The 20027-nt window shown below is 42.3% G+C and overlaps 1 protein-coding gene across 1 annotated transcript in view; it reads right to left on the bottom strand.

Moving 5' to 3' along the window:
- mms19 (MMS19 homolog, cytosolic iron-sulfur assembly component) overlaps positions 1 to 20027 on the bottom strand; it is a 107721-nt gene that overhangs the window by 23091 nt on the left and 64603 nt on the right. The window contains exons 15-22 of the mRNA XM_060939503.1: positions 19262 to 19387; positions 18980 to 19061; positions 18796 to 18893; positions 18554 to 18718; positions 8878 to 9033; positions 4399 to 4498; positions 2814 to 2916; positions 1517 to 1591 (exon numbers count right to left, since the gene is read on the bottom strand). Coding sequence (XP_060795486.1) covers positions 1517 to 1591; positions 2814 to 2916; positions 4399 to 4498; positions 8878 to 9033; positions 18554 to 18718; positions 18796 to 18893; positions 18980 to 19061; positions 19262 to 19387 — 905 coding nt within the window. The remainder of the gene's footprint in view (positions 1 to 1516; positions 1592 to 2813; positions 2917 to 4398; positions 4499 to 8877; positions 9034 to 18553; positions 18719 to 18795; positions 18894 to 18979; positions 19062 to 19261; positions 19388 to 20027) is intronic.

The following is a 20027-nucleotide window of genomic DNA, read 5'->3' as shown; positions in this document are numbered from 1 at the left end:
ATCCTGATGACCTACGTCTGGCTGGAGTCTTATTGCATCGCTCCTGTGGAGGATGGCCCCATATGGACAGTTGAAAGTCAGTCACACTTGGAAGACGCTCTGGACTCTTACAGTAACGCTTTTACGGTTGAGGACTGCAGTTGACTTGCTAACTTTAGGACTGCAGTTGTCATGAACAGTTTTGCACTCAAATTTCCATCAACAAAACTGACTTCATGTTAAAACTGTTAAAAATGTAAGAATCATGTTGTCTGTTATCACCCAAATGAGGATGGGTTCCCTTTTGAGTCTGGTTTGTCTCGAGGTTTCTTCCTCATGTTGTCTGAGGGAGTTTTTCCTTGCCGCTGTCGCCACAGGATTGCTCATTGGGGATCGATTAGGGATAAAATTAGCTCATGTTTAAAAAGTCATTTAAATCCTGTAAAGCTGTTTTGCGACAATGTCTATTGTTAAAAGTGCTATAAATATAAACTTGACTGACAGCGCTCCAGCATATCCTAGTGGAGATGGGAGAACCTTTCAGAAGATCAACCATCCAGGCAGCACTCCAAAAATCAGGGCTTTATGGTAAAGGGGCCAGACAGAAGCCACTCCTTAATAAAAAGCACATGACAGGCCGCTTGGAGTTTGTCAAAAGGCACCTAGAGGACTCTCAAACCACGAGAAACAAGATTCTCTGGTCTGATGAAACCAAAATTGAACTTTTTGGCCTGAGCGTCACGTCTGGAGGAAACCAGGCACCGCTCATCACCTGGCTAATGCCATCCCTACAGTGAAGCATGGCGGTGGCAGCATCACGATGTGGGGATGTTTTTCAGCAGCAGGAACAGGGCGACTAGTCCTGATAGAGGGAAAGATGAATGCAGCCAAGTACACCGAGATCCTTGAAGAAAACCTGCTCCAGAGTGCTCTGGACCTCAGACTGGGGCGAAGGTTTACCTTCCAACATGACAACGACCCGAAGCACACAGCCAAGAGAACAAAGGAGTGGCTTCGGAGAAAGTCTGAATGTCCTTGAGTGGCCCAGCCAGAGCCCAGACCTGAATCTAATTGAACATCTGTGGAAGGAGCTGAAAATGGCTGTGTACCGATGCTCCCCATCCAACCTGATGGAGCTTGCAAGGATACGCCAAGAGGAATGGGCAAAAATGTCCAGAAACAAGGGTGCCAAGCTCGTAGCTTCTTTCCCAAAACGCCTTGAAGCTGTAATTGCTGCCAAAGGTGCTTCAACCAAGTGTTAGGCTAAGGGTGTATACAGATATCTCATCTCATCTCTAGCCGCTTTATAACCTATTTTTGTCAGTAAAATAAAATTGCATATTTCCTAAAAACCTGCTTTCACGTTGTCATTATGGGCTATTTTGTGACAAAAAATGAACTCAATCTATTGTAGAATAATTCTGTAACGTAATAAAACATGGAGAAGGTGAAAGGGGTGTGCAGACTTTCTGGCTTGACTGTAGGTATTTCTATCACACAATCAAATCTAAAACGAAGAACGTTTTGATAAACTTGCCTCCTGTGAAAGGGAACACACACAGGCCATGAGCAAACACACCAGCTGTGCCTGAGACCAACAGTCTGACTGCTTCTGCAGGGGAAACAGAACAAACAACCTCGTTCCGAAATTCACTGCTCTTACTATCCAGGTTTTATACCGTGACTATTTTCAGAAATGGTTTTTTTTTTATGTTTAGAATTATTTTAAGCAAGGATTACTTTTCTAAATTAGCTCTGGAGAAAGCAACACGGCAGAGATGGGATAAAGCTGGATTTTACTGTGTATCCAACACCTTGGGCTCATGTTTAACACCATTTAATGGTTAACTTGTTTTTTAGATTGTATTATATAATACAGACACCCGTGTTTTACTAGGAAACACGCCACTCATATTTTTCATACGAGCGAGCATCCGGGACATAATTCTCAGGGTTCCTGCTGGTGCTCGTCACAGATGAACAATCAGTGATTAAGAGAAAATTATTAGCAGTCGCCACAGTGACGAATGTATGTTGTTTTTATCACAAGTCATCTTTTCGAGAAATCCCTTTCTAGAGAAACCAGAGTGTAAATAATTAGCATGTGTGTTTAAAAAAAAAAAAAATAGTTGCCGAAAAAGTTTACACAGTACTGGGTATAAAAGGAAATGCATTTTAAGAAGCGTGTGTGTGAAACAGAGTGAGAGAGACAGACAGACCAAGAGAGAAACAGAGACAGAGACACACACAGAGAGAGAGACACACACACACACACACACACACACACACACACAGAGAAAGACACACACACACACACAGAGACAGACACAGACAGACAGAGACCAAGAGAGAGAGAGAGAGACACACAGAGAGAGAGAGAGAGAGACACACACACCGACCAAGACAGACACACACAGAGAGACACACACACACAGACAGAGAGACTGAGAGAGAGACAGACACAGAGAGAGAGAGAGAGAGAGAGAGAGAGATACACACAGACAGAGAGAGAGAGACACAGACACACAGAGAGAAAGACACACACACACACACACACAGAGAGAGACCAACCAAGAGAGAAACAGAGACAGACACAGAGAGAGAGAGAGAGAGAGAGAGAGAGAGAGAGACACACACACACAGACAGACAAAGACACACAGACAGAGAGACTGAGAGAGAGACAGACACACAGAGACACAGACAGAGAGAGAGAGAGAGAGAGAGACACAGACACAGAGAGAGAGACACAGAGAAAGACAGACAGACACACACAGAGAGAGAGAGAGACAGAGAGAGAAGAGGTTATGAGTAAAAAGGGAGCCGGGTGTCTCACCTTGAGCAGCTGGAGCGGTGATGGGTAGGCGTTTTCTGGCAGGAAGGACACATTTCCATCTAAGAAAAGTGAAACTGCCTGGGCAGCCATTTGAGTAGCAGGTCTAGGAAGACCAGAGGTTTTGGGTAAATTCAGAACGGCACATCTTAAACATCTCAGACTCTACAGCTCTACACTCCAGCTCGACAGCTCTACACTCCAGCTCGACAGCTCTACACTCCAGCTCGACACTGTTCCTCAGTTACATATTATTAGAGGGTGTGACAATACTGTATATAATGATATGAAAAGCTGAAGTTATAATACTAATTCTAGAAGATGACATATATAAAAATGAATACTAACCAGGCGTGTAGTACTCGAGTCTGACTCATGCCTCGACTTGAGCGTTAACTGCATTCGGACTCGTAAGTTGGAGACGAGGACTCGGATTTTTTTCTTTATAATTTGGCATAAGATCTTTATAGCTACATTAAATTTTTGTACTAATTTCGTGCAAGAGTGTCACACCTGCGCATCAGATAGACTCTCGGGTGCGCTCCGGACAGCATATGCGCCGAGCGGACTCTCGCTTGTGCGCCATAAACAGCTCGCACCTGCGCGGGATTAAGGCGCAATCAGTGCACCTGTATAAAAACTGTGAAAACACACTTACTCTGCGAAGTATTGAGTTGCGTTGCTGACATTACCGAGCCTTATTTCCTTGTTTGGTTTCCGGATGTCCTGTTTCTCATCTTCGATTCTGCCGAGTCTACGATAGCCTGTTCGTGCCTCGCTTGACTGGTTTCATCACTGCTGTTCTGGATTGTTTACCGTCTTCACTTGTATTAATAAACGCACCTTCTGCACTTCCATCCGTCTCCCAACCATCTGACAGAATACTTCACACTCCCTGATAGAGAAGCACATTCGCCTGTTCATACGGCATGTTCAGGAACAAACTCATGTTAACGGCGCTGAAACGGACACCGTCAAATGGCGCGGTTGGAGGAGTCTTGTTCGCGGACTCGAGGTTTAGTGACTCGATGCCAACGCTATATTAACCTACACAAACCCTGAACCTCAGCACGAATACTCCAGTAATAAATCAAAACTATTAGTTAATTAAATAATAAGCCAAAATAACCCAAATAAATAAACAAACATCGGTCCAAACAGGTCCTGCTCAAGGTCAGAGCAAAGTCAAACGTCTGAAATAGCGTTTCCCTTCCTTCCTGTTTGAAGCGCCACATCAATTCAAGAGGTATCACATGCCGTGAAAAGTGCTATATCTAATCTTTTAAAGAACCTTCTTTATCAGTTCACTAGCTTAAGGTACGGCATGAACATCCAGGTATGACAGACTGATAACTTGGGCAATTTGTGCATTTATAATCACGAGAATCTTATCTTGTATCATTTTTACTTCTTTAAGCTATCTTTATGCGGCGACTTTAAACACACTGCAGTTGTTGGAATGGTTTCTGCCATTTTACATGCATATCTGGCTGATTTGCCTTTAGCAGCACTCGTCTCTGTGTGTGTGTGTGTGTGTGTGTGTGTGTGTGTGTGTGTGTGTGGTTTTCCTGTCGTCTCAGAGACTTACACCGGCTGTAGTGCTGCACAAGCAGTGCTTATGACAGGAACTATAGCAGTCAGCACCGCCTCTTCTGTGAGCGGACTCGTGTGACCAGAGCACTTCTGACCTGCAATAAGCAAAAAGCATTCATTCAATATACACTACCGTTCAAAAGTTTGGGGTCAGCCAGACAATTTTGTGTTTTCCATGAAAAGTCACCCTTTTATTTCCCACCATAAGTTGTAAAATGAATAGAAAATATAGTCGAGACATTTTTCTGGCCATTTTGAGCATTTAATCGACCCCACAAATGTGATGCTCCAGAAACTCAATCTGCTCAAAGGAAGGTCAGTTTTATAGCTTCTCTAAAGAGCTCAACTGTTTTCAGCTGTGCTAACATGATTGTACAAGGGTTTTCTAATCATCCATTAGCCTTCTGAGGCAATGAGCAAACACATTGTACCATTAGAACACTGGAGTGAGAGTTGCTGGAAATGGGCCTCTATACACCTATGGAGATATTGCACCAAAAACCAGACATTTGCAGCTAGAATAGTCATTTACCACATTAGCAATGTATAGAGTGGATTTCTGATTAGTTTAAAGTGATCTTCATTGAAAAGAACAGTGCTTTTCTTTCAAAAATAAGGACATTTCAAAGTGACCCCAAACTTTTGAACGGTAGTGTACATTCTTTGTGTATTTTATTTTTGCCTTTCCTTTCTTTATTATAATACATCCGTCCATGTTATGCAAGTTATGGCCTGGGAAAAGACCCATCGGATGGCAACGTGGCTGAATTGTGGCAAACAGCCCAAAAAAAAAAAAAAAAATCTGAATAACGTACATTGACACCTTTAAATAAACTTCACCAAAACACTTCCGTGGAAAATCATCATTCGATCAAGATGTTGGTTAGGTGCCACATCCGTGGCTTTCAAATCTTCAAATGCACATGCATCGTTGCTGCTACTGTAGAAACGGCAGCAGACAAAGCTGAAATTTTGACACAACTTGAGATATGGGAAATTCAACCGACACAACAAAACTCACTGGATTAATCAGCCCTTACTCACTCCAGCACCGATACAAGAGTGAACACTTGAGTGCTGATATGGATGATGCTTAGGATCAAAGTGATGACTCGTTTTCCACTGTAAACCATATTTATTATTTTTCCCATTTTATTTATTTGCACACGACTAATCAAGCGTCACTAAGTATTCGTCTAGGTTTTTGCCCTTATTCTGAAAAAAATTCCTACTGAGCTGTTTACATGGCTAATGAAAATTAATATACAGCTAATATTCATGTTTACATGAAGCAACGTCTCTATCCAGCCCTGCAAACTGTTGTCCACTTGGTTTGTGTCCAACACCCAGAACAGACTATAAACCGGCAACAAACTGCCATAAAAACCCCAACTGAGATGCAGATTCCAAAAAGCGCTGTATATACATACAGTTAGGTCCATATATATTTGGACACTGACACAAATTTTCTTTTTTTACCTGTTTACTGAAACATATTCAAGTTGTAGTTATATAATGGACATGGACATAAAGTCCAGGCTTTCAGCTTTCATTTGAGGGTATCCACATTAAAATTGGATGAAGGGTTTAGGAGTTTCAGCTCCTTAACATGTGCCACCCTGTTTTTAAAGGGACCAAAAGTAATTGGACAATTGACTCAAAGGCTATTTCATGGGCAGGTGTGGGAAATTCCTTCGTTATGTCAGTCATTCTCAATTAAGCAGATAAAAGGCCTGGAGTTGATTTGAGGTGTGGTGCTTGCATTTGGAAGATTTTGCTGTGAAGAAAACATGTGGTCAAAGGAGCTCTCCATGCAGGTGAAACAAGCCATCCTTAAGCTGCGAAAACGGAAAAAACCCATCCGAGAAATTGCTACAATATTAGGAGTGGCAAAATCTACAGTTTGGTACATCCTGAGAAAGAAAGAAAGCACTGGTGAACTCATCAATGCAAAAAGACCTGGACGCCCACAGAAGACAACAGTAGTGGATGATCGCAGAATAATTTCCATGGTGAAGAGAAACCCCTTCGCAACAGCCAACCAAGTGAACAACACTCTCCAGGAGGTAGGCGTATCAATATCCAAATCTACCATAAAGAGAAGACTGTATAAAAGTAAATACAGAGGGTTCACTGCACGGTGCAAGCCACTCATAAGCCTCAAGAATAAAAAGGCTAGATTGGACTTTGTTAAAAAACATCTAAAAAAGTCAGCACAGTTCTGGAAGAACATTCTTTGGACAGATGAAACCAAGATCAACCTCTACCAGAATGACAGAAAGAAACAAGTATGGTGAAGGTGTGGTACAGCTCATGATCCAAAGCATACCACATCATCTGTAAAACACGGCGGAGGCAGTGTGATGGCTTGGGCATGCATGGCTGCCAGTGGCACTGGGTCACTAGTGTTTATTGATGATGTGACACAAGACAGAAGCAGCCGGATGAATTCTGAGGTATTCAGAGACATACTGTGTGCTCAAATCCAGCCAAACTGATTGGTCGGCGTTTCATAATACAGATGGACAATGACCCAAAACATAAAGCCAAAGCAACCCAGGAGTTTATTAAAGCAAAGAAGTGGAATATTCTTGAATGGCCAAGTCAGTCACCTGATCTCAACCCAATTGAGCATGCATTTCACTTGTTAAAGACTAAACTTCAGACAGAAAGGCCCACAAACAAACAGCAACTGAAAACCGCTGCAGTAAAGGCCTGGCAGAGCATTAAAAAGGAGGAAACACAGCGTCTGGTGATGTCCATGAGTTCAAGACTTCAGGCAGTCATTGCCAACAAAGGGTTTTCAACCAAGTATTAGAAATGAACATTTTATTTACAATTATTTAATTTGTCCAATTACTTTTGAGCCTCTGAAATGAAGGGATTGTGTTTAAAAAATGCTTTAGTTCCTCACATTTGTATGCAATCATTTTGTTCAACCCACTGAATTAAAGCTGAAAGTCTGAACTTCAACTGCATCTGAATTGTTTAGTTCACAATTCATTGTGGTAATGTACAGAACCAAAATTAGAAAAATGCTGCCTCTATCCAAATATTTATGGACCTAACTGTATGTCAAAAAAAATCTTCCTAAAATCCGAACAATATCGTATATCCTGCGTGTCTTAATCAAAAATTAGTATAAATACGCAGGTAATTATAGAAAAATCGCACGGTGATTGGTCGAGAGATTCAGACTATTTCTCCATAAAATCACCTCGGCAAAATGGCGCCCAATTGCTTCGTCAGCGTAATGGAGGAAGGATTACAAATGATGAAAGAAAATGCTGTTCCTAAAAGCACTAAAGACGCTACGAAGCTTGGTCTAAAACTATTCAAAAGGTAAGGTGGGATTGGGATTTATTTTATCCGTTTCAAACCAAAAAAGTATTTTTAGGAGTCGGCATAGATAAGTGACAAGTCCGTGCCACGCCGTTATTACATTTGCGTGCTGCTTTTGAAACTTGAAAAAGAATTTTTCAACAATTACCTGTGTTTATATCAGACTCAGTGAATACTGACCTCGACTTCATCTCGGTTATTATTTACTTTGCCTTCAGTGAATAATTGTTAATTATTATTCTAGCCACATTCACTGAATATGAGCAATCGTGTGTTCCGATTGGCTACTCTACTACTAGGCTATCAGCTCATATACAGTGAGTAGAGAAAAACAAAATGGCGGAGCGTGTTGCTGAACCGACCGAGGATGAAATAAAAACTCTACTTGAAAAGAAAACGCCAAAAATTGTTAAAGTATTTAAAAGAAACAGAAATAGCTAAAAGAATATTAGTTGTTTTTGTTTCGCCCCACCCCCAGTATCTCCTGTTCCACACTCCGGCCCAGTTTGTGGAGGCGATGCACCTTTAAGTTGGTTTGCCAACCGCCAAAAAACTCTAAAGAAGAAGAAATTTTTATTTTTCACAAATAGGCAGCACGGTGGTGTAGTGGTTAACGCTGTCGCCTCATAGAAAGAAGGTTCTGGGTTCGAGCCCAGTGGCCGGCGAGGGCCTTTCTGTGTGGAGTTTGCATGTTCTCCCCGTGTCCGCGTGGGTTTCCTCCGGGTGCTCCGGTTTCCCCCACAGTCCAAAGACATGCAGGTTAGGTTAACTGGTGACTCTAAATTGACCGTAGGTGTGAATGTGAGTGTGAATGGTTGTCTGTGTCTATGTGTCAGCCCTGTGATGACCTGGCGACTTGTCCAGGGTGTACCCCGCCTTTCGCCCATAGTCAGCTGGGATAGGCTCCAGCTCGCCTGCACAGGATAAGCGGCTACGGATGATAATGGATGGATGGAGGCAGGCCAAATTCAGAATATCCAATTGGAATATGCTGTTTACGTGACCTGCATTGTCATATTGGGAATAATAGTGAAACACGAAATGTGCGTGCGAACGTACTGGCCGACTGGAACTCTCAGTGGTGGGTAGGTCTTAAAATATTTAGGCAGAAATGAGCAGTTGAAACACTTACAATGCAGAGCTGCTTGCAGGGACAGACCCAGCAATCGTGGAATGACGACGTCGTGGAAAAAGTCACCAATCTGCACTGTGCGCTGGGCGTGCTCGGCTATCCTCTGCAGACTGCGACACACGGACATCACCTCCTCTGTTGAGAAACTGCTGCTACCTGCACGCAGTGAGTCAGGAGGACAAGTTCAGCACTGAAACACTATTAAGAACACAATCAGCACTGGGACTGAAGACAAACCTCCTGAACTCTGGTTTCTGACTTGCCTTCACACAGTAAACGTGTCCCCTGGTTACACCTGAGAGTGATGGTGTGGAGGAGGGGCTGGGAAGGAAATTAGGAGAACGGAGCTGATGTGCGAGTTATCGTCACCATGTTTCACTCGTCAGTGACTGACTAATGCTAAAAATAACGCCTTAATAACAGGCCTGTCTCACACTCAAGGCCGCGTTTACAAACAGATTCCTAAAGTAAAACACGAGCATGAAAAACGGATTGGGGGGGGGACAAAAAAAAAAAAACAGACAGACAACCCTCTCAGGTGCACTGCTGCCGTCCCAATGCTATACAGCCAGTGCTGAGAAACAAAACCAAGCCCAGCACGGTCTGCTCCGCGCTGCGTGAGGCTTGTTGGATCCTATGCATGGCTCCTTCAGCTGGATTTGTTCTGATCAGTACCAGCCCGTTCTTCACAGTATGCGGCTCCACATATCCGAATAAATGTGCAATTTAAAAGCAGTTAAAAAGGTAACAGCTTGATTTAGCTGGTAAAGGAGGGGAGAAAGGCGTCCTCATCGGACAGCAGTAATGCTGACTGGCTTACATAATAAGCTCTAGGATAAGGACAGGAGTGTTTTACTGGGAAACGCACCACTCGTATTTTTCATGTAAACTACATCCGGGACACAGAGAACCAAAACCAGGACATAAATCTCTATACTGATGAATTGTTTTGATAAATTTAGGCGCTTTGTGTTTGTGAATGTGTCGATATAATTAAAAAAAAAAAATAAATCACACGTTGGCTTGAAGATATGAAGTTTATCTTCTCGTGTCGAAAAACATCATGGATCCGAGTGACACGTTTAAATAATATTGGCTGGCGTTGAGTGGTAGATCACATATATTCCATTCAGCTAGCATGATACTGAAAGACAAGTTCAAGATCACGCTAGCTGAATGGAATATATCCCAGGGATGAGAATGGGACATTTAAAAAAAAAAAACTCTGAAATGTCTGCCAAGGGCAAAAAATTGAGCATAATGTCCCCTTACGCCAGCCTAACCTGGCCGGTCTAGGGGGCATTTGCCCAATTCACAATCCCCCTTTCCCACATAATTTTATATATATATATATATATATATATATATATATATATATATATATAAAAAAGTGCTGTCAAGCGATTAAAATATTTAATCGCGATTAATGTCACGACTGTCATAGTTAACTCGCGATTGATCGTAATTTAATCGCACATTTTTGTCACATGAAAAACCATCGTAATTCTCTTATCAGCATAAAAAAGTGAATGGGCTTGCTTTGTACCAATGTTTTTTTTTTTATTGCAAAGCATAACACGTCTTGACACAGCCACTGCAAAGTAAAACCTAAGCCGAGCACCGGGGCTAGCAAAAGAACCAAGAGTGTAGTGATCTACTGCTTGAGTTAGTCTACAACTCTAATCAGAGAGACAGGTTACACAGTGACGGTAGGCTTGACATGCTTGATTATAATATAAAGTACACTATTATATTAACTTTAAGTTGTTCGTTGATAAATATTGCATTGAATCTGATCTTTACTGTTTCAGCTCACTTAACACATTTTGTACTTTTACACTTTCTGCCTGTTGATGCGTCGCACTGTCCAATCAGAGGCGGCCAAATTTGCATATTACAGGAAGGATTTCTGGGATAGCATTGAGTTTACAGTTCAGAGGGATCTGGCTTCTTTAGACGCTGTCTTCTTAAAACTGAATAAATATTTAAAAAGAGCCAAATGAGCCAGTCTTTTGAACGGCTCTTTTCAAAGAACGGATCACAAAGATGCGGATCCCATCAAAGAGCCATAAATCCCATCTCTACTAGCGCGCCCTGCCCGTGCTGGTTCTTTGGGGGGGAGGGCAGAGGACTCTGGCTGTGCGGGGCGTGGCATTACAGTCTAGCTGCTATCGGTTTTCTAAGCAAAGTCTCTGTTCCAAGTTCCTGGCAGTTTCAAAAGCTTATGAAAAACCTACATCATGTCACAGAGCGTTAATCTCGCGCTAAAAAAATTATCGCCGTTAAAATTGAGTCAAGTTAACGCGTTAATAACGCGACATTTTTGACAGCACTTATATATATATATATGAATGTTTTCAAATTCAACGATGGTTTAAAATGTTTATAAACTTTAAGATAACAAACCCCTACAGATATAATTATAATTACATATATATCGTGAGCGATAATGGAAGTAACCGTAACGATATATTAGATTCCTCCTGACTATCTTTGACAATTTAAGTAAAGCGTACCTTTGTGCTTTTTTGTTTTGATGTGCTCCTGAATGTTTCTAGCTCCTCTGTTTCCATAATTGATCATATCTGAGCACAGAATACACAGAACCTTTCCCGGCACGTCCACTTTTCGGATATGTTCTGTCAGGCACGTCGTCACAATTTGTGTCCCTACCTGCACGGTAACGCTACTATCGAGTCATGCCCATCGGAAACAGTTCTATATCCCGTTCGATTTATCGATTTCCCTGGCACGATCCTCATTTTTGCGGTCCAAAACTTTCGCCATATTGGCGAAGTAACTTTGAAAACTAACCGAAATAACTAGAACTTAAGAAGTGATCAAAACCGTGTACGTGTAGCTTGTTTCTCCGTGAATTGTAGAAGTGAGATGAAACTAGCACCAAAACGTTGCCGGAAATCGTCGTGAGTTGTCGTTAGCATAAACATTGAAGAAAGCAATGACAATTTCCGTTATCACAGCTACAACTAATTTTGCGATGAGCGTTGCCGAAAGATGCTGGCGGGCGGTCGGTCAGTCCTGCCTGCTTGTGCCACCACAATCCTTGCCTCACGCCGACCCCTCCCCCCCCCCGAAATTTTCTCAACGGATTTACACGTTTCACAAAAATGACATTTTCAGCGGGAAAAACTCGGAATTCCGCAGAAGCCATTAAAAAATTCAAAAAAAGCCAGCCAATATTATTAATACATACACACTCTTCATACCAGCATTCTCGAAGGCCAATGTGAGCTTACCTGCGCGGCGGTGCAGTGGCCTTCTAGCCAGCGTAGTGTTAGCGAAAGCCACTGCTCGCGCAATCAAGCCGAATTATTATTATTATTTCTCCCCGTGTAATTTACTTAGCTACTTTTAAAATCAACATCGACAGCTACACACAATGGAGCGACCCAGCAACCAAAATTCTCTCAAAATCTTCTGCTTTTAACAAAGCAAACCTCACAGCCATGTTTCTTTACAAATAGTCACAATCACTCGCTAGCATGGAAGTTTTACATCTCCGACGTGTCTCTTTTCCAGTTTTTCGATGTCCGTTGTTATGTTTTTCTCTTGTAAATATGCATGGAGAATACATAAATGACGTTTTGGTAACCTTTCGGGTGTTCAGCACGTTTTTAATTTCAGTTTTCAGCTTCTTTATTTAGTGCTTAAGCATGGCACTGGATTAGCCTCGTCGTCTTGCTTTCCCGGCTGACAAAGAAATGATTGTGCGCATACGCAGCAGAAAAGTTTTTCCATTGGATCTTCGCATGAGCTCCAAATTGTTATGCCATGACGTCTATATTATATTATAACAGTACTGCAGGCTCATTCTCCATTGGGGAGAGTGGCGTAATACATGGAGGATAAGCGATATGATAATATTGCATGCTATCGATAAACCCGCTAGAAGGGAATAGAATATGGTTTTTATTCCATGGAAAAAGTGGCTCATATATATATATATATATATATATATATATATATATATATATATATATAAAAATATAAAAAATAATTAATTTTGATGGGTATATCAGAGATATATTCCATTCAGCTAGCATAATATTAAACAAGTTGAAGAAGACCTTTCAATTACGTTCATTATGTCTTATATTAAATATAGCTAGTTTTTTTTTCTTTTTTATCAGACATCTAGTTTTTAGGTTTGTTTACCTGACATGTTTCGACGTACGACTGTCGTCTTCCTCAGAGTGTCACCGGATGTTATTGGTGATGCATCTTTTATCAGCTGATGTTTCCGAAGGCGTGGCCTTCCTGTCTGGTTTGACAGGTCGGTCACGCCTTCTACTGTCTGTTCGTCCCCTGCAAGATGGCACTCCAGGTATGGGAGAGCATATATGCTCCCTCATCCCGGTTGATGGTCACTGCAAAAGGGAAAATCATATTATGGACTGGGGGAATGCCAGAGTCATCCGCACAGAAGATAAACATCAGCGCTGGATCAGGGAGGCCATGGAGATCCGTAAGCAAAGCCCGAGGACCATCAACCGGGATGAGGGAACATACATGCTCTCCCATACCTGGAGTGCCATCTTGCAGGGGACGAACATGACGAAGATGCGTCACCAATAACATCCGGTGACACTCTGAGGAAGACGACAGTCGTACGTCGAAACATGTCAGGTAAACAAACCTAAAAACTAGATGTCTGATAAAAAAGAAAAAAAAAAACACCCTAAGTTGAAGAAGAGTTGCTGGATGGAATATATCCGATATACCGGGGGGGGGCAGGCAATATAATAATGACATTCCTTTCGGGTTTTCAACACGTCTTTCCCTTTCAAAATTCTCTCAAAATCTTCCAAAGCAAACCTGTCAGCCATGTTGGTTTACAAATTGCCACAGTTGCTCACTAGCGCGGAAGTTTTACGTCTCTGACGTGTCTTTTTTCCAGTTTCTCGCTTATAAATACGTGTGAAGAATATCTAATGAAGTTTTGGTAGCCTTTCAGGTATTCAACGCGTCTTTCTCTTTCCTGGCGAACAAAGAAAAGCTCCTGCGTACGCGCAACAGAAAACAAACACTCATTGAATATTCGCATCAGCTCCGACATGTGACGTCATGTTGTCTTGACAACCATGCAATATCGGAAACCATATTCAACGCTCGTTCTCCATTGAGTAGAGTGATGTAATACACGTAGGATAAGCGATATGCTAACAACATTGCATGCTATCCAACCAAATAAACAAAACCCACTAGAAGGGAATACGTGGGGGGGGGGATGGCGAACTGGTGTTCTGATAAACTGTCCTACACGTCAATGCGTCCTACAAAGCCCCACTGCGCATGCGCAGAGCACAAAACGTCATTTCTTGGCATTTGAACAGATTTTTGTCCTACATCAGCTGTGCTATAAACGGTGCAGAATAAACGGCGTGCATTCAATCTTTACTACTTAATCTAACAATGCTGATTTCTAACCATTGCGCAAGTCTTGCAATACATCTGAAATATCTCCCCTTCACGATCTTCCACCAAAGCGCTTCAACTTCTGACCTATCTCATCAAACGTAAAGTTATATTACTTCATTTATTTGAGGCAACGAGTTTCCACCTTTTTTCAAGTAAGCTTAACCTCCTAAGGCCCAAGCTGTTTTTTTACATGCATTTTTTTATTTCTCTTTGCTATTTGGGCTTTTTAGAACCTGATTAGAATAAAAACTAAGCATCATCTTTTGATAAGATGTACTTTTAGAGAAAAAGTATGTCCACATATGTGGATTCTTGTTCCGAATTTCCATAAAGTGCTGTCCACGCATGTGACCGCTAAGCCCTAGCAGGTTAACTTATTCGTTTTTACAGTGAGTGTAGTATATTCTGGTGGGGTCATTTGAATTGTCAAAACTTCCTACATTCATATGTTAATGTAAAGGCATATTCTGATGGTCATCGAGTTGTCAGAAAGTCCTGCATTCATATATTAAAGTAAAAGAATATTCTGACGAGGTCGTTTGAACCGTCAGAACGTCCTACACTTCCATTTTAATGTAGAAGCATATATGTCAGAACACCCTGCATTCATATATTGTAAAAACATATTCCGATGGTCATTTGAATAGTCAGAACGTCCTACTTACTGTAGAAGCATATTCTGTGACGTGTTCATATGAGTTGTGAGAACGTCCTGCGGCGTCATTTGAATTGTAATAACGTCCGACACTCATTTTAAGAGAGCAAATGGTACTTGTGAATAGTGACAAAAAAAAAAAAACTATTAATTCTACATATTCTGACAGGGTCAATTGAAGAGTCAGAGCGTCCTAGATTCATATGAATGTAAAAGCATATTCTGACGGAGTCGTTTGAATTGTCAGGACGTCCTACATTCATATGAATTCTGACAGGGTTGGTGGACGTTGTATCAATATAGAAGTATGTTCTTTGCAGAGGGAAAAACCGCGAACTATGACTAACACTACGTTCAGACTGCAACCTGAAACGACCCATATCCGATTTGTTGTGAAATCCGATTTTTTTTGATAGGCCGTTCACATTACCAATTATATGAGACTTGTATGCGATCTCCAATATGAACGGAAAACGACCCAAAAGTGTCCCGCATGCACAAATTGACACGTAATATAAGCGCATCTACGTAATACGTAAACAAAAAAAAAAAGCGCAATCTTCAAGTTTGCAAGTAAAGCATGGAGATGAGGCGAGACCTGGCGATGTGGTTTTTGTGGCGGCGGCGGAACTCACACAATAATCTGATTAATGTGGGCGGCAGACTAATGAGACCGAAGGTGTCGAATTACTGGAAATTTCCAGAACAATCTTATCTTGTAATACAGGATGGTTCAACATCCAGGTCCCGACCAAATCCACCATTAGCTTCAGTGCTTAAAGTGGGAGGTCCCGGAGCGCAGAGGATGACTGGCTCCGGTGCGGAAAAAAAAAAGAAGGGGGGGGGGGGGGGGGGGGGCGCTTCTGGGCATGTATTGTAATAACACTGCAAATTAAGTTCATCTGCGAAAAACCCCGCTCGCACTCTGCACTTGAGATAGGGACAGTGTTGATCGCAGCCAAGAGGCCCTTCAGTTCATCTGGGATGAATTCTCCATTACTTTCCCTGAATTCCCTGAATGCCCTGATGACATGTCGTGGGTCATTGATGCAAAACTGCTGGCAGAGCGCTTCCACTCCTTTTTCCCCCAAACAGCGCGTCTTCCTCCCGCGGCCACGGAAGTGTGCACCCTCCTTTTCCGTAATATACAAACAGATATTTTGTGGATGTCGTTTCATGAGAGAAATCACCAACAAGACAGATATCAAAATCAGACATTAACACTAAATAAACTTGCATTTATTTATTTAATTATTTGTTTTTTGTTTTTTTATTTTGTTACATAGTCAAGAGAGGTGGCGGATCACCGGATCCAGTGTAAATAGCTGCCGGAGCCAACGTCCGAGGTTCCGGAGCGCGCTCCGGCTTGCTCCCCCTCAAATTAAGCCCTGATTAGCTTGATCAATTCTATAAAAGTCTATTTAAATTCTGAAAACCGTACAAATGTTGTTGTTTTCCACCAAAGAGGCGGGATTAGCCAACGCAGAATAGTGACGTTTGTCTCTTGTTGATGACGTGTAGGTCGCATGAATGCGACCTGTCCGGTCAGACTGCAGTCGCATGTGAAAATAACGGATATGCATCGGATTTAGGACCACATATCCAAGCGGCCTGGGTCGCATGTGAAAAAAATCGGATCTGTGTCGTTCAGATTGTCAATCACAAATCGGATACAGGTCGCATATGGGCAAAAAAATCAGATATGGGTCGTTTCAGGGTGCAGTCTGAACGTAGTCTAAAAGTTAAAGTTGAATCACACCGTAGGATTTCTTGCAATGTAGGACTGCTCGACAGACATGTCTGACATCCCCTCCTACCGTAGGACGCTTCGCGGATGTAGGACCGTTTATCAGAACACCGGTTCAGAATTGAAATTCTTTTGATTAACTTGCGTATTTTTTGTGGGTGTGTCCATAGAATATAAAGAACGTTACACGGTGGCGTGAAGATATGAAGTTCATCTTCTTGTGTTGAAAATATTTTCACCACTCGAAGATAAACTTCATCGTGGAATATCATATATATAAAAAAAGTGTGTAGTAGAATTGAAAACTGGATATCACTGTTGAGGTATTTCACCTGACGTCACAGGGTCACGTGACGCCCCGGTGTCCGCCATTTTGAAGGTCAAGCTAGCTAATATCAACAACATAGTAGCTAGTATGTTACTGTAGCAATGTTTACGTTCAGTCATTTGGATGACTGTTAAAACCTTTCAGTCTCAAGTTTTTCCTTTACTGGATTTACTAGTTTACTGTAATTATGATCCGGCAGCTAGTTACACCGGATCCAGTGTAAATAGCTGCCGGAGCGCGCTCCGGCTTGCTCCCCCTCAAATTAAGCAGCACGCTCCGGCTTGCTCCCGGAGTGCTCCGGCCGAGGTTCCGGAGCACGCTCCAGCTTGCTCCCCCTCAAATTAAGCAGCGCGCTCCGGCTTGCTCCCGGAGTGCTCTGGGAGCAAGCCGGAGCACGCTGCTTAATTTGAGGAGGAGCAAGCCGGAGCGCGCTCCAGCAGCTATTTACACTGGATCCGGTGTAAATAGCTGCCGGATCATAATTACAGTAAACTAGTAAATCCAGTAAAGGAAAAACTTGAGACTGAAAGGTTTTAACAGTCATCCAAATGACTGAACGTAAACATTGCTACAGTAACATACTAGCTACTATGTTGTTGACATTAGCTAGTGCTAACAGCTAGCTGCTAGTGCACTGCTACAACACAGACACCGACCCTAATAATACAGTTCTTGGTCATTGCCTGGTAACAGCAAATTTATAACGGGCCATGTCTCAACAGACTAAGAAGTTATTTCAATGACATTTAATAACATTTTGTTTATCCTGAGGACCGAAAGTAAATGAAAATGTGAACAAACCTTAGCTGTAATCAGATGGCGACCTGACACAAAATATTTGTAGGCATCCAAACTCTTATACGCTTTCAGATCAATACCTGTGTATGGCGATGGGTTTTTAACGACATAGGTATACAGATCATGTGGGCCGAAGTCAGGTAAAGACGAGGGCTTCGTGTACTTCCGTACGTCAGTGAACAATCCTGGTGGAAGCAGGTAAACGTCGTTCTCTAAGCCTGCTAACCTCAATTTTTGCAAATACCTCTCCCTCTGCTCGCCCTGTAAATGCCCTACGTCGCTGGATAGTGAAGGTGTTTTCTGCATCTCGCTCCTTTTTCTTTTATGTTTTTCGTTTGTCACCTTCCTCACATTCAAACTGATTCGAGCCGTGACGTCCAAAATGGCAGCCTAACGATGCATCACATGACTTGGTCACGTGGGTGAAAAACCTCAATAGTATGTTTCACGAACACTCTTCATGACTGACCCACATCAAATACATCATTTGTGTCTTACTATGAGAAACATGGTGCCAAGTCCATACATTCTCAGGCAATCCTGCTATTTACAAAAAACTCATGTCCACCTGAAAAAAAAAAAAAGTGGAAGCTCAGCACCATCTCACAACACTAAAAAAAAAGAGTTAGTTTATCCAGTTCCTTTCCAACTGTGTGTAAATGCATCAATCCCAGCTCGTTCCTCCCGTCTCTCGGAGAACAAGCTGTACCTTTGTGAGCAGCAGCCAGGACCTGCAGTAGTACAGGTGCACTCTCCTTCACCAGACTGAGCTGAGTAGAGATGAAGGCGAGAGCCGTTACGCTGCGCTCTCCTGCCGCTCCTTTGCTTCGACTCTGAGTGGGAGGAGCGGAAGCGTCTCCTTCAACCATGGGTTCTGTAGAAAGATGCCTTTATTAAAATCAGACGAAAAGCCAGCTCTGCATGGGAATTCCTCCAAGCTACGAAATCTACCTGTGAATATTTCATCCTTCAGTCTTGGAACCATTCGGGAAGCGAAAACAGCTGGATGGAGACGAGCCAGAGATCCTGCGCAGTCCATTACTGCCAAACTGAGACGTGATGGAACAAGTCTGAGATTTCATTCGGTCAAGCTTCAGGAAATACAACGCATTTTGCACTCTGATGCTGGATCTACCTGACTTGTGCATCGTCCTCTTCTAGAACAAGCCTCGTCAGGTGGTCCACTGCTATTTCCACATCTGTCTCCAATAACAGGCCTTGATAGGGTGCAAAAAAAATAGAAGATCGGGGGGTTGATTTGCTAATCATTATTTGAGAAAATTAACCCGTATCACTTAAACTATTGTATAAGTTTATTTAATGACTAAATAATTTAGCTGTTGACCTGGAGCACAATATGCTTTGCATAGTTTCATAGTTTTCACCATTTTGTGCGGGTGTGTATATATCCACTCACCAGAATGCTGGCTCAATGTGGCTAGAACTTTCGTAGCTATGACTTGAAGCGATGCGTTTGACTCTGCAAGAGCAGCAAACACCACGCTGCAGAGAGACTCTCGGAACGGGAGCAGCACACACTCCTCTGATGGGGGGGGTTGACAGAGAAAAGGGGACAAAAACAACACTCAACATTGTTCAATTTTCAAATCTAACTGTCTGGAGGGTTTGAAATTTCCGATAATTTTCTATAACAGCAGCTCTGACAACAGGGCTGTTTCCAAGGCCTCACGTATCGGACACTGCAGATGGAGTTTATCTCCACTGTGAGCTCTTTGTAAATGTCAGAGGTTAATCTGTAACTATTTTTTAATTCGGTTTAAGTGTGAGTGAATAAATAAATAAATGAAGGCGTCTGGTTAAAAATTATTTATAGTTTATAGCTATCAAGAACATGATGAAAGGAACTAAGCTGATTTGTAGACGTTCCACAGCATTAAGTGTATTTAAACAGTTCATTCATATATATATATATATATATATATATATATATATATAAAGAGATTGCAATTACTCTTTTATTTTTTTTTTAAACACGTTTATTTCCTCGGGCGGCATGGTGGTGTAGTGGTTAGCGCTGTCGCCTCACAGCAAGAAGGTCTGGGTTCGAGCCCCGGGGCCGGCGAGGGCCTTTCTGTGCGGAGTTTGCATGTTCTCCCCGTGTCCGCGTGGGTTTCCTCCGGGTGCTCCGGTTTCCCCCACAGTCCAAAGACATGCAGGTTAGG

This window comes from Neoarius graeffei, chromosome 14 (genome assembly GCF_027579695.1).
Source record: "Neoarius graeffei isolate fNeoGra1 chromosome 14, fNeoGra1.pri, whole genome shotgun sequence".
Taxonomy (NCBI): domain Eukaryota; kingdom Metazoa; phylum Chordata; class Actinopteri; order Siluriformes; family Ariidae; genus Neoarius; species Neoarius graeffei.
Note: the sequence above shows the minus strand (reverse complement) of the source record. Positions and strands in the feature narration are given on the sequence as shown.